Source organism: Thalassophryne amazonica, chromosome 13 (genome assembly GCF_902500255.1).
Source record: "Thalassophryne amazonica chromosome 13, fThaAma1.1, whole genome shotgun sequence".
Taxonomy (NCBI): domain Eukaryota; kingdom Metazoa; phylum Chordata; class Actinopteri; order Batrachoidiformes; family Batrachoididae; genus Thalassophryne; species Thalassophryne amazonica.
The window spans coordinates 24,998,969-25,012,772 of NC_047115.1; the positions used below are offsets into that span (position 1 = coordinate 24,998,969).

Sequence of the window (13,804 nt, forward strand, 5' to 3'; positions counted from 1 at the left end):
TAATTTTAACCTCTGTGTAATTCTTCAATTGACCCCTACCTGACCACTGATTGAAAAGTCAAGTGGCCAATCGTTTTTTTCAAAAGAGGAGTGTCTAAGGAGTATTTCTGCCGAATTTGATGCTTTTATCACCATTTGCATAATTTTTTCAGTTATCTGCTGCACTATCTGGTGATGTGCTGCAAAACACACACACACACACACACACACACACACACACACACACACACACACACACGGGGAAAGCCAATGAAATACTGTCACAGGTGCAAAGCTATTCCAGAAAACTTTTCCCAACATGACCCTTGAGGGAGCACTTTAAAACCTGATAATGGAGAAAGAAAAAAAAAATGCATATGTACATCATTTGTAAAAAGGGAACAGATTCAAGAATGCGTAACCAAATGTGTGTACTTGGCTTTTCACTGCAACAGTAGACAGTGATGGTATAATTTTGTTTGTTGCTTATGCACAAACACTTTTTTTTTACATTTTGCCCCTCAGTGTCACACTGAGGGTCAGAAAGGCTTTAAAATGTACCAATTTAACATCAAAGAGCTTCATTTATAAATAATAAAAAGATGTATTATCTATCTTGACATCAAATAAAATCACATTTTTAAAACCTATTCTACTTTGCCTTAAAAAAAAAAAAAAAGGTGCTGAGAAAAACAGAACTAACAGCCTTCATTTACGTAGTTCTGCAACATGGAACAAAGTATGAGGTCATTTCAAAGCAAACATTCATAAGCGTTTTTTTAGGATTTTGGTTTTGGATGTTTTGACGTCATCGACTTTCGCTGGAAAAGAGGACAGAGCGAGCAGTGCCATGTTTGGAAAAGTAAACTGGTTCCACATGTTAATGGTACATCTGGTTGAGCGGCTCCTCACTTCATTTCTGGAAGACGGCGGTTTGGTTCTCTCGTGTTACGGGCTGTCCAGTCAGGTTTGCCGATGGTCTTAATTGGTGGTTGAAATGAGAGCTGCTAGTCTGCTTCTTCAAAGGGCTCACCCACAATGCATCATGGCAGAGACGGTGTTTGAAAAAGGAGACTAGAGTACATCGACTGTGGGTTCTACTGGACGTTTCAGACCAGAGCTCTGAAAGCAAAGGAGACTGCAGCACCCAACGCCAAGCCGAGGGCCAGGAAGAAGGCCATGATGGCCCCCGCTGTCTCTGCTTCATGCTGCGGCACTTTCCTGTATGGTGACATTAGAGAGACAAAAGACAGGAGATGGAACTGAGTTATGAAACTACCCTACAAAACAACACCCGGATCACAATCACTTAATCAATGCCCTTTTGTTTGGTTACTATGTTTGATGCAGAGATGAACAGCAGGATTGTGAAGACTGCAGCAGTTATATCAAGACTAAGCCACTGAGTTTGGAACCACTCCAGCCTCACTGAGAAGACAAAACTGCACGTCCACCAGACCTGCGTGCTCAGCACACTCCTCTACGGTAGCGAGGCGTGGACCACCTACACCAGATATGAGGAAAAGCTCAACAGCTACCATCTGAGGTGCCTTAGATGAATTCTGCACATCGGATGGCAGAACAAGGTGTCCAATACAGAGATCTTGGAATGCGCCAACATGAGCAGCATGTTCAGCATTCTTGGCGAAAGGCGCCTTCGTTGGCTTAGCCACGTCAGGAGAATTAATCTGGGCCGCATTCCTAAAGATCTACTGTACGGTGAGCTGGCAGAGGGCACTTGCTTGGCTGGTCAACACACGCCTACGCTTCAAGGATGCCTGCAAGAAGGATATGAATGTGCAGCATCACTGTCAACATGTGGGTGCAGTGTGCAGTGGACTGTGCAGCCTGGCGCCTTACTGTCAGAACAGGTGCACAGAGGGCTGAGCAGGAGAGGAACCAAGGTCTTGCTGAGCAACGAGCTAGGAGGAAGGAGCGACAGCGGCAGCCTCAGCAGGCATCACAGTACACGTGCAATAAATGCAGCAGAGATTGTCACTCGCGCATTGGACTGATGAGTCATTCGCACAAGTGCAGATAAAAACAAAAGACAAAGATTTCCTGTATATTCACATTGTCAATTGTGTCGGTAGCATGACCCAAGCAGAGGGTCATGCAGAGACCTTACTTGTGTGAAGCGCCTTGAGGCAGCTTTGTTGTGATTTGGCGCTATATAAATGAAATAAATTGAAATTGAATTGAAAAGGTGTATTTTAAAAAAAGAAGCAAAAAACAAACTGGACGCTACACTATCGTCTCCCGGATGCCAGGAGGAGGAATGTTTAATGTCGGTGGAGTTAATGACCAGTTAAACTTTGGAAGAATTCTGCCTGGATTGAGGATTCTGGTGGCTACACCTACAAGTAACTATTCAAAAATCAAATCAGTGTTTCTCCAAGCCCAGGACAACATCCTCAGATATTTTGTCCAGAACTCAGATATTCAGATTACTGTCAGCAGTAAAGACACCAGAAAATATTTACATGTAAGAAGATTCAATCTGAGAATTTGAATATTTAAAAGATTCAAGGCTGAGTATCAAAACAGCTGAAAATAATAATCTAGTTTTCAGACTTGAGTTGATTTTTTTTTTTTTTTAGTCTGATTGGTGAGTGTTCCTGAAGCACCAGAGCCAAAATTCTTCATACCTTGCTTTAAAAAAAAATCTCTAAGATGAACTGGACAATCCAGGATCTTTAAACCTTGTTTTACAAATCTGGTTATGCAGCCAGTCTGCTTTGTGCTGATCACATCATATCTCAGAAGCCAATTATGGTAGATGCTGGTTAGTACTTGGATGAGAGACCTCTTGGGAAGAACAAGAGCTGCGTTTATCTTCAGGAAGAAAACAAACACAAATCTGGTAGATTCAGTTCTTCAAACCCAAGCAAAGCTATGATTAGATAACCTGGAATCTAAAATGACGCTCCCCACCACCACCACCAAACAAAAGGTCAATGTAAGTAACAAAACCAGTTCTCACTTGGGTCCAAAGCACATGCAGAGGCTGGCCAGATATCCATTGGAAAAGGCAAAGAAGACCATGAAGATGATGTACCAGGCGTCGTGGCCGAACAGCACTGGGAGATAGTTACGAGGCTGAACGTTGGTCAGCATGAAGAGTGGAATGAAGACTATCCGCAGACCCACCAGGATAGGAAGCCACTTGCTGTCTTTACCCGGCTAAAGGAAACAACACAATGATAAGGGGTGATAAGGACTACACTTAATCACCTTTCATTATAATACCCTACAGTCTCCCCTGACACACACACACACACACACACACACACACACACACACACACAGCAGTTGCCTTTGAGGGTGGACGCTAAAGGAGTCAAATATGATGCATATGATGTAATTTCTCTACTTCCAGGGGACCAACCGTGGCATTTTCAATGGGTTTTTAGGCAAATTACACACAAAGTGAAAATGCAAAGAAAAAGTGATGACGTGGTGGAAAGTGGACACGTGTTGCGGTTTTATGACCGCAACACGTGCTCAAACGTGTCGAGGTGGTTTTGCAGGCGAGAGAACGAAGCTACTCTGATTAGCTGTGTAGGCTAACACTTACCAACACCACGTCTTCCATCTGCCTCACCTTTTCTTCTCTACTGGGAACCGAAAAAATAAAAACTTTTTGCGACTGCTTTGGTGATTGCAGCCAAAAACAAAACAGTACACCATTTTTCCGTGTGAAGTTTATGCTGTGTATATAGGGTGTCCCAAAAAAATATACAACATTTAAAACACTCAGCTTGACCCTTAAATGCTACAAACTTAATCACTTATGTTTCTTTTTTACTTGCAGAGACCCTGAAATTTATGTTGATGCAGAGCAAGACTCAGGAAAATGCCAAGATTAACCATACTACAGCGAACAAAAATTGAGTTTTGGTACCAGACCAAGAGTGTCAAACAGGTGCAGCGACTTTATGCTAGACTGACAAAATGCAGGGCCAATATTGACATTGGTATGAAAAACTTCAACCTTTCAGCTTTCTATCCAGCCATAAATTTATTTCCGAGACATATGCTTTGACCATTTTCTTTGCTGATAAAATGTTGCATATTTTTTTGGGACACCCGATATATTGCACAATGGAGCGAAGGTCCCCATAAGTGGTTAAATCCCGTGATATCACGCAGGGTTCAAAGGAGACTGTGGTGCTCTAGAGACAGACTCCAGATGTAGAGATGCTGACTTGGTCAGGGGCAGAGAAAGACACTAAATAAGCATGTTTTTGATAGTGGGAGGAAGTTGGAGCACTCAGAGGGAACCCATGCATCGGGAGAACAGGCAGGCAGAACAGACTGCTGGGAAAACGGCACTACAATGACGATACTGACCCACATGCAGACGGCCGTCAGGCTCCTGCCAGCCCAATCCATCAGATTGAAGAGGAGAAAACACGACACAGGGATGAAGTAAGTGTCTGCAGATGAAGTCAAACAGACACGACGACTTCAAAGTCCCTGATGGTTCCAGATGTTCATACAGGGTTAATATGATTACAAAGCCTTGCTGTGGCTTGCTGGTCATCCTGTGTGGATATTAGAAATCAGACTCACCCCAGGCTCCTCGGTCTGCTACCGTCGACTTGACGTCAACCGTCACAGCTGGGAATGTTCCAATGGTGACGGCAAAGATGAAGCACACAGACAGAGCCATGGCCCAGATCTAATGGTACAGAGCACAGAACAAAAACACTTCAGTAGTCTGCTGGTTCTATAATGACACAAAATAAGTAAAATCTGCCGGAAAAGCACAGAACCGTGGGTGCTGCGCGTGAAGCGGTTCATACATTTAACCACGACTGACTCAAGGCTTTAACATGTGATTAGTGACGCTCAAAATGCTCTACGCCAATCGACAGTGTGTTCTACGAGCTTTTTCTGAATAACACACAATTCTTAATTTTCTCCCAAACATTCACAGAGTACCATCAACAAGACAAGAAGTTCACTGAGTGCAAATATTGCAGAAAGGACACCTTAAGATTATCCACACAACACATATTATACCATGTATTTGTAATAAAACGCTCAAAATGAGACATAACCCTCCATGGCCGCTGAGCAGGCCAATGCCATGAGAGTTGGAGGTGCTCAGCTCAGCAGCTGTCACTCAAACATGATCACACCCCCAAACTGTACATAACTTTATGGCTCAAGACATCTTACGGTAAAAGTTAGAAGAAGAAAAAATTCACTCCTTGTACATTTATCACAGAGTGGACAACAATCAAGAGAGGCCAAAACAGTTTGTGTACCAGGCTGTAAACATGTTTATCTCTGCTCTAAAAATTTGGACATTTTAATATGGACTTGAACTGGAACCTGCTTGCTGCTTGGATCCAACCTCAAGTGGCCAGTCAAGGAACTGCAACTTCCGGGTGGGCCTCATGTGAGACCATCAAAGCTTATCGTTTCCCACTGTGCCCTGAGCAAACTTTGATAAGTTTACCACTGATGAGTGACACTTTTCTGCAGATGGTGCTTACAAAACAAATTTCCGTGATTTTGGTCACGATTTTAATCAGTAGGCGTCTTAGGGTCACCATGCCTAACACACCAAGGGAGGTGATGACCAGGCAATCGGGACAGAAGTTACTTTGTTCACAGGAATTTTACAAAGTACGCTCCAGTGACCTTTACCTGACCTTCTGACCCCAAACTCAAGTTTATTGGGGTCAATACGCCTAACACTCATGCCACGTTTGGTGACAATTGGGCCATTTAAAAAAAAGAAGTTGCTGTACGCAATATTTTTTACAAGGTACACAAAAGTGACCTTGATCTTTTGACCCTAAAATCAATAGGCTTCTTGGGGTCAATTGTGGCAATCCCTTGGTGATGAGGAAGACTGTCTCTCAGTAGACTTCTGGACAGGATGGTGGTACATTCACGGTCGAGCTAGAGACACCTGTGCCCGAGTTTGTTTCATGTGTTACAGATCCTTACATGGTCCTTTACAGATCCTTAACCTGGTCTAATGGCTGGGAAATCCCAGACGATCTGGGTTCAAGGACCTGCTGTAACCTTCTGCCTTCACAGCCGTTAGGTTAGAAGTCATCATCATCTCCGTGTGATTCGCTGTTCAGGACTTCTTGTTTAACCCGAGCCCCATTAGCGGTCTTGTATTCACAGTTCCTGTTGGGCCTTTTTGGCTGCCGTAGCACACATGGACCCCACTATCTTTCATCCCAACAGCCAATGCCCTACTTGATCTGATACCAAGGTGTCACGATGCAGACGAGGGGTTGGATTTTGACACTCCGTGTAACACATATGCCATGTCTGTTGACACTCGGACCAGAACGACCAAAACAAACTCACCCAGAGGTGTCACACAACTGAGAAATGTCACATGGCTGACTGCATGCCTGAGTGACTCCCTGCACATTCACGTCCACAGGCTGCACCATGGTTCAAAAAGAACACAAAATAACTAAAAATAAAAAAGGGGGGGCATCTGTAGTGTTAAACCACAAAGTAAAATCAGCACATGGGTTAATTTATTATGCTGTAAATAACAAGGTGTGTCATGGGCAATAATTCTCTTGTATGTGAATCCCAACCAGCTGTGGGGAGGTGATGGTCTAGTGGTTTAAGCGTCGGGCTTGAGACCAGAGGATCCTTGGTTCAAATCTCAGCCTGACCGGAAAAATCACTAAGGGCCGTTGGGCAAGGTCCTTAATCCCCTAGTTGCTCCCGGTGTGTAGTGAGCGCCTTGTATGGCAGCACCTTGACATCGGGGCATTAGTGTATAAAGCACTTTGAGCGTCTGATGCAGATGGAAAAGTGCTATATAAATGCAGTCCATTTAATGTTTTCTCTACGAGCCTGAGACTTCATGGGTGTGATGTCGCTGTGCTTTCAGAGTTCTCTCAACCTAGTTAATATTGCCGCTTTTCCTTTTCCACTAATTTCAACTGGTAATAAATAAAACAAAGTAGTAGCAGCAAATGACAATAACGATAACAAAAACAGCGTCCATAACAGAAATAGTGCCGACTGTATGCATTCACAGAGTCACAAGATATACAGAGCAAATGTAAGTTGCATGAAGATGTGTGTATGAAAGCGATAAATATGAGACGTGGTGGAAGTGAGTGAATGTGAGGAGGTGCATCAGCATCACACTGCTCCCACACTGCATGTAGGCCCGCCTCGACCAAAACATCCCACATGCAGGAGGAGATCAGGCCCATGAACACAAGGTATAGGACACAGACCGCCAAGCCCCCAACACCTAGAGTCTACACTATTTACTGTTAGCCAGCATACTATGAGAAAGTGACTTTGTTACCTGTTTAAAGATGGTAAACACAGACACGCTGGGTTTGGCCTCGTCCTCCATCATGTTCACCACAGGTCGCTTCTCTGCTGCACTGTCTGAGAAAACACCAACACCGCTCCACTGTTACACCACGCTGGCCAAATGGCATGTTTGGACTCTATCCAGGCTACATCTGCATCTTTGTGTGCAGAAGACTTGAATTATTATATAACACACACAGACTTGCAAGTAGCTTCTCTGTGGGTAATCTGTAGTTAAGAGGTCAAACACGACACAAGAACCAAAAATAATCCAGATGGTACCACATGTCTTATTTAGATTACATCAACACATGATCCTAGGTACTGTACAGTTTAAATGCAACTTTGACAAATATTACCTTCAACTGTAAATTTAACTCCTAAGCTGTGGATGTGTGTCCATAGATCCATCCTCTGTATCTGCAAAGGCTTTTGTGCAAACCCACCTTTTGACAGCAGGTCCATCTTGTTCTCCTCATCTCCAGGTGGTCCAGAACTATTACTTTCCATGTAGTACTGAAAAAACTCCTGTTAAAGAAAGCAGTAATCATCAGCAGATTCCACTCTGGGACACTGACATGCGATCACCCCAGGATGTCCCTGAGGATGCTAGGAACTTTTGTAGAGCATAAGTGACCTTACCATCCTGGGTAGTGCGAGGTAGGACATCATGGCCAGGACAATCACAATACAGGCCGTGATAAAGTAACCAAAAGCACTGTCCTGTAATGCCGACCCAGCTACAGAGAAGAGGACAGTCAACATCAGGTACATCAAACTGCAATAGTGTCTCATTCAGCCGCCTCATTATCCACATTTGTGCCTTCCTTCCAAACAAACCAAAATACCAGTGCAGCTTTGCATTTGCTGCAAAAATGCAAAAACTTACCACCTATATTTGACTACTTTCTAGGAAAGTATGTAATCTACTCTTGATACAAGACACAATCGTGCATGGACTTGTTTTAAGGCAAATGCATCTTAAAAATCTTATAAAAATAAAGTTTTGGAAAAATGTCATTAGATGACTCAATGTTTAGGGGTTTTTTTTTGGACACTAATTTTTCAGCTGCTGTTATCTGAAAGATGTAACAATTCCTGATAACAGTAGAATCAAGCTCAAAATTAGTTTTTGCTGATAATTTCAAAATTTTATTTCAAGAAATGTTAAGTGAATTTTTTTTAACTTGTTCAGCAGATTTTTTTAAACTAAAAATCTGCCAATGGAACGTGTAAAAATTCACTTCACATTTCTTGAAATAAGATCATGAAATTACCTGACAAAATTCAGCAAGTTTTATTGTAATAATAATAATAATAATAATACTGATAACACTGCAGCTTAAAAATCTTACAAGTCAAAAAAGTTTGTTTCTCATCACATATGATTTAAAACTAGATGTTTCCATAACTTTTTCACCTAAGATTTTTTTGACATGTATTACCTAAAAAAGAAGTCCTTATTTTAGTTTAAGTGATTTGCCTGATATTAAGTGTAATAGATTAGATATATTTTGTCTGCAAATTAGACATTTGGTAAGAATTTGCATTTTTACAGTGTTAAACTGAATTGTGATTTTTGCAAACTTGTTACTTTCTCTAATGGACGAGTCTGTCACTAAAGAAACAAATTGTAGTTACAATTAATGCAGTTTTGTATTAGCAGGGAACCGATGGCTATAAATGGGAATGTAACAGTCTCATATTAGTGAGACTGTAACGATTCATGCAGTGTACAATTACAACAATATGCACATGGTGTCGAGTGTTACTGTCCACAACATATGTCAGTCACCAGAAACTTTTTTATCCTAATTTTAAGGGTAAAGAGAGGGCTGGTAAAGAAATAGAAAAGTCTATTTCTTCTGTTATAAAAAGTCACATTTTTTAAATCAACCTTTATTGATTTAAACAGACTTTATTCATTTTGATTTATTTCACTCTTCTAAATGAGACTATACAAATAATATCATTAGTTACAATCTTTATTGACATGTTAAAACATAAAGGTGCAGATACAACATGTACAAGGTTATGCCAAATATAATGACCACAACTAAAGGCACCTTGACACTTGCACACATTTAACCCACGTACTGCCGTGTAATTTGTCGTGCCATTGCCACCCACTTTGTTCCGCTGGATGCTGCGTTATATAAAATAATTATTTCATAGCAGATTAATCATTTGTTCTCAGAACTTGGCTGATGAAACCACCTGTAATTGCTTTTTAACTGGGCAGTCCCAGCGCGTTAGGGTGAATGGGCAGCTGTCAGATGTTCTTTTCTCCTCCACCGGAGCACCACAGGGATGTGTTCCGTCTCCTCTTTTATTTGTTTTATACACCAACGACTGTCAGAGTAAATACATCAATCGTCACATTGTTAAATTTACTGACGACTGTCATTGTGTCACTTTTAAATCAGGAAGACCTCGAGCATGGTCCTGTTTTATCAGATTTTATTGACTGGTGCAACATATCCTTTTTAGATATCAATGTGCCCAAAACCAAAGAAATGGTTAATTTTGGCAGGTCACTTTCTGTTCTCCCTCCAGCTCTCATAAATGACCAGTGTTTAGAGCGGGTCCAGGAGTACAAATACTTGGGGATCATCATTGATGATCAACTGTGCTTTGAGCCAGTGCATGTTTTTTACGGAAGCTTCTGAACTTTCATGTGGACACTTCCTTTATGAAAATATTTTATTCATGTTTTATCGAATCTATTTTAACCTTTTCTTACATTTGCTGGTTTGATTGTTTGTCCATCACGCAGCGAAATCGTCTTATGGACATTGTGAAGGTGTGCCGTAAAATCACCAGAGGCTCACTTAACGATCTTAATGAAATTTTTAAGGTTAGATGTCTTAAAAAAAGCTAAGGCTATTATAGCTTACCCTTCTCATCCTCTTTGGCATGAGTTTTCACTGCTCCCATCCGGCCGGCGTTATGTTGTCCCTCTGTGTAGAACTAACAGGTTTAAAAAGTCCCTGATTCCAAATGCTATTCGCTGTCTCAATGCACATTTGTAAATGTTTTAGTTGTACTGTTGTTGTGTTTGTTTGAGTTTGTAACTGCTGCTGCAAACAAATTGCCCCACGGGGACAATAAAGAAGCTTGAACCTTGAACCAGAATCACAGGAATTGTCCACAGCTGCAGCTTTTTTCCCTCCTCTGTCTTGTGCATTTCATGACATGGAGAACACATTTGGAATCATCTCAAAGGTAATTATTTGTAATATGTGTATTGTATGGCTTGATAAAACAGTTGCATTTTCATTTCTTCTTATAAGTATCTGTAAAATTATGTTTATTATAAATTTAACATCTCGTCATAATCGTTCAGATGAACTGCACTGTGATGTGCTGACACAATGACACAGTGTTTTTGGAATTGTTTGCACAATGTTCCTGTGTAGTTCACAAAAATGAATGCATGCCAGAGATTTTGAACATTTCAAAATTTTCTTTGCGCATGCAGCCTGACACTCCGTGTAACGTATATTCCGTGTCTGGTGACACTCGGGCCAGAATGACCAAAAGAAGCTCACTCAGAAGTGTCACACAACTGAGAAATGTCACATGGCTGACTGCATGCCTGAGTGACTCCCTGCACATAGTGACATCCACTGGCTGCACCGTAGTTCAAAAAGAACACAAGTCAGCTTGCAAACTGGTGGTTATTATGACTTGAGACTTCACTTGGGACTTGCTGATTCATGACTTGAGAGTGACTTGATGGTGACTTTGTCCCACCTCTGTGTGCAAGTACCCATAATTACCATTACTTAAATCATACTGATTTCATATTTCGGTGATGTTTTAAGTGCTGATTTCTAAATAAATCATTTTTGATGATTTTTTTTTAACAGTGATTAAAAATCAGCTGATTTAAATCATACCAGCCCTGGATAAAAATCGACTGAAGTAGCGTGCTGCAGTTGGGAGAGGCAATAATATCAAGCACACAGGATTTTTTAAATTACTTCCATCTGATCAAGTCCACGAGTCTGAATCATGTCTTGAAAACAAAGATCTTCTCAGTGCTCAGGAAATGTAACATCAAGACCTCTTATGGGGTCTTAATTTTGCACTAGCAGTCATTCCATTGACAAGAAACTAAAGGGTGGCTAATGTAATAAGCGAGTACTTGGCCGAACTTTCACCATACTATGAATTATCCCCTGAGAATGTTTACTACTGCACAACATATGTCTGACTGATAAAATTCAGAAAATAAAATTATTAACCGCAAAGCTTTAATGGCATTTTTAAAATTCTGTCATTATCAAAATTAAGAGTCACATATGAAAATCATTTTGCTCTAACAATCAAAGAATCTGCAGGTCGTCGAGCACCAGTGAAACAGTGAACGTACAATCTGGTGGGTTGGTGAGGTGTTTGCCTTTTTTATCCACCCCTGTACATGTGGCATTGGTATGACGGAGGAAGTGTGTGTGTTTTTTTTATGTGCAACATACAGGCCAGTGCGCAGATCATTGACAATGCAGCGAATGTCCCGGCGAGGCCTTGACCGCTCATGACTGGAGTGGTGTAGGAGGCTGGAAGCATCCCAGCCAGCCCAAAGAGACTGCTCTGAAGAATCGCCCCAAATGCTGATGAGAAAGAAAATAAGACGAAAATGTGCAACAATTAGTGCAAAAGGTCTGTCATATGGACAAATAAACACATTAACCACCAGAGAAACTCCAGCAGATAAAGAGAGGAGGAAAAACTAACTGAGAAATGAAAGAATTATGGAACTTATTTTAAAGGGTTTCACACATGCAAACCTGGATATACAGAACACCTCTGAAACTTAACTAACTGCAATATTTGTCAACATCCTTACAAAAGGAATTCACAGACAGTGAACAAAGTGTCCAAGCCACAATGTTCTCCACTTTTAACCAAAGACGACAGGCTGCTCCTCAAGTGGACCTCAGGGAGAGATAAAAGCAGCAGAGATAAAAGCAGGGGAGGGGTTTGAGCTTAACCCTCCTGCGTGACAAGTCTTTGTAAATAAACAGAGTGGCTGTATAGACGGGATTTTCTCAACGTAAAGAATGTCAATGATATCAAAGATTCAGAAAAAAAAGCCTTTTTTCCTTGTGTTTAATGTGGAAATTGAAATTGAAATTCAAAAAGACAACCAGTAGGGAACATTTTTTTCTTTTTAATATTGGTCTCATTATTGTTGGTCTACACAAGTTTTTTTCCACTTTCCCCTCAGCCTAGAAGGCCAAAGAGGAGAATGGTAATGAGAGGGGGTTACATGTCACCAATATGACCTGAAAATTGGTTTAAATAAAGCACTATATTTTCTGAATTACACAGTGGCTTCTGTTACTTGTTCAGTGTGTCCTGCGAGTTGTATTCCGAAGCGTCGTCAAAAATATCCTGCTTTATCATGTAGAATAGAATAGAATAGAATAGAATTCTATTCTATTCTAAATATACTGCATTATCATGTATGGCCATACGATGGCACCATCTACAAACATTACAACTCAAAGCTGGTCCTGATCTGAGAAAGGTATTGTCTGATCCACACTCCACCCTGCCGAGGACACTGAGTCTTCAAGACTGAGCAAAATTAGCAAATCTTGTTCTCAAACTGAGCGACCACACTCCTGAACAGAGAGAGGGAATAACCTTAAAATGATGGGGGAATAAACTTCATACTCTTCAGGAATGCCACTTTTGGTTTATTCTAATTTATGAAAAAAGTTCACACTAAAAGAATGGTATCAGATCACATCGTATCACAACAAATTGAACTGTGCCATAATAAATGGTAAATAGACTACATTTATATAGGTCTTTACAGTTATACCTCATATTCACCCATTCCGAAACAACATCGGGTGCTGCTCTGCAAGGTGCTCAAAACACACAGTGGCCAACCCGGGGATTAAGGACCTTGCCCAAAGGCTCAGTGATTTTTTTGGTCTAACAGGGATTTGAACAGAGAATCCTCTGGTCACAAGCCCAACACTTGAACCACTTAACCAACCCCTTGTCCACCTAAAAACCTTTGTCTCCGAACTGTATCTTAGCCCATGTATTTAGGTACAGTATGTAGTATGCAGTACACCATCCACCACTCACAGTTGATACAGACGATTTTGATCATTGTGAGAGAGAAAAACAGCACTGGAGCCATGTCCAATTTCACGAGCACAGCCGTCAACAGGAAAACCACCAGGATGGCCGCCAGACTTCCAGAGATTCTCAGCTTCTGAGGAATCCTGAAAAACGGAGTCAAACAACAGAGAACAACTGCCTTTAACATGTCAGCAAAACAATCAGAAAATTAATGTTTTCATACAAACTGAAGTGTTAAAATCACAAGATGCAATGATCTAATCAGAAAAGTTATGTTTTCATACAAACAACTGAAGTGTTAAAATCACAAGATGATGCAATGATCTAATCAGAAAAGTTATGTTTTCATACAAACAACTGAAGTGTCAAAATCACAAGATGATGCAATGAT

The 13,804-nt window shown here is 41.0% G+C and overlaps 1 protein-coding gene across 1 annotated transcript in view; it reads right to left on the reverse strand.

Annotated features, from left to right (window-relative positions):
* Positions 1-409: 409 nt before the first annotated feature.
* LOC117523524 (equilibrative nucleoside transporter 1-like) overlaps positions 410-13,804 on the reverse strand; it is a 55,006-nt gene continuing 41,611 nt past the window's right edge. Inside the window, exons 5-13 of the mRNA XM_034185079.1 lie at positions 13,417-13,556; positions 11,787-11,921; positions 7,948-8,045; positions 7,752-7,833; positions 7,295-7,380; positions 4,555-4,663; positions 4,333-4,418; positions 2,963-3,162; positions 410-1,200 (exon numbers count right to left, since the gene is read on the reverse strand). Coding sequence (XP_034040970.1) covers positions 1,089-1,200; positions 2,963-3,162; positions 4,333-4,418; positions 4,555-4,663; positions 7,295-7,380; positions 7,752-7,833; positions 7,948-8,045; positions 11,787-11,921; positions 13,417-13,556 — 1,048 coding nt within the window. The 3' untranslated portion in view covers positions 410-1,088. The remainder of the gene's footprint in view (positions 1,201-2,962; positions 3,163-4,332; positions 4,419-4,554; positions 4,664-7,294; positions 7,381-7,751; positions 7,834-7,947; positions 8,046-11,786; positions 11,922-13,416; positions 13,557-13,804) is intronic.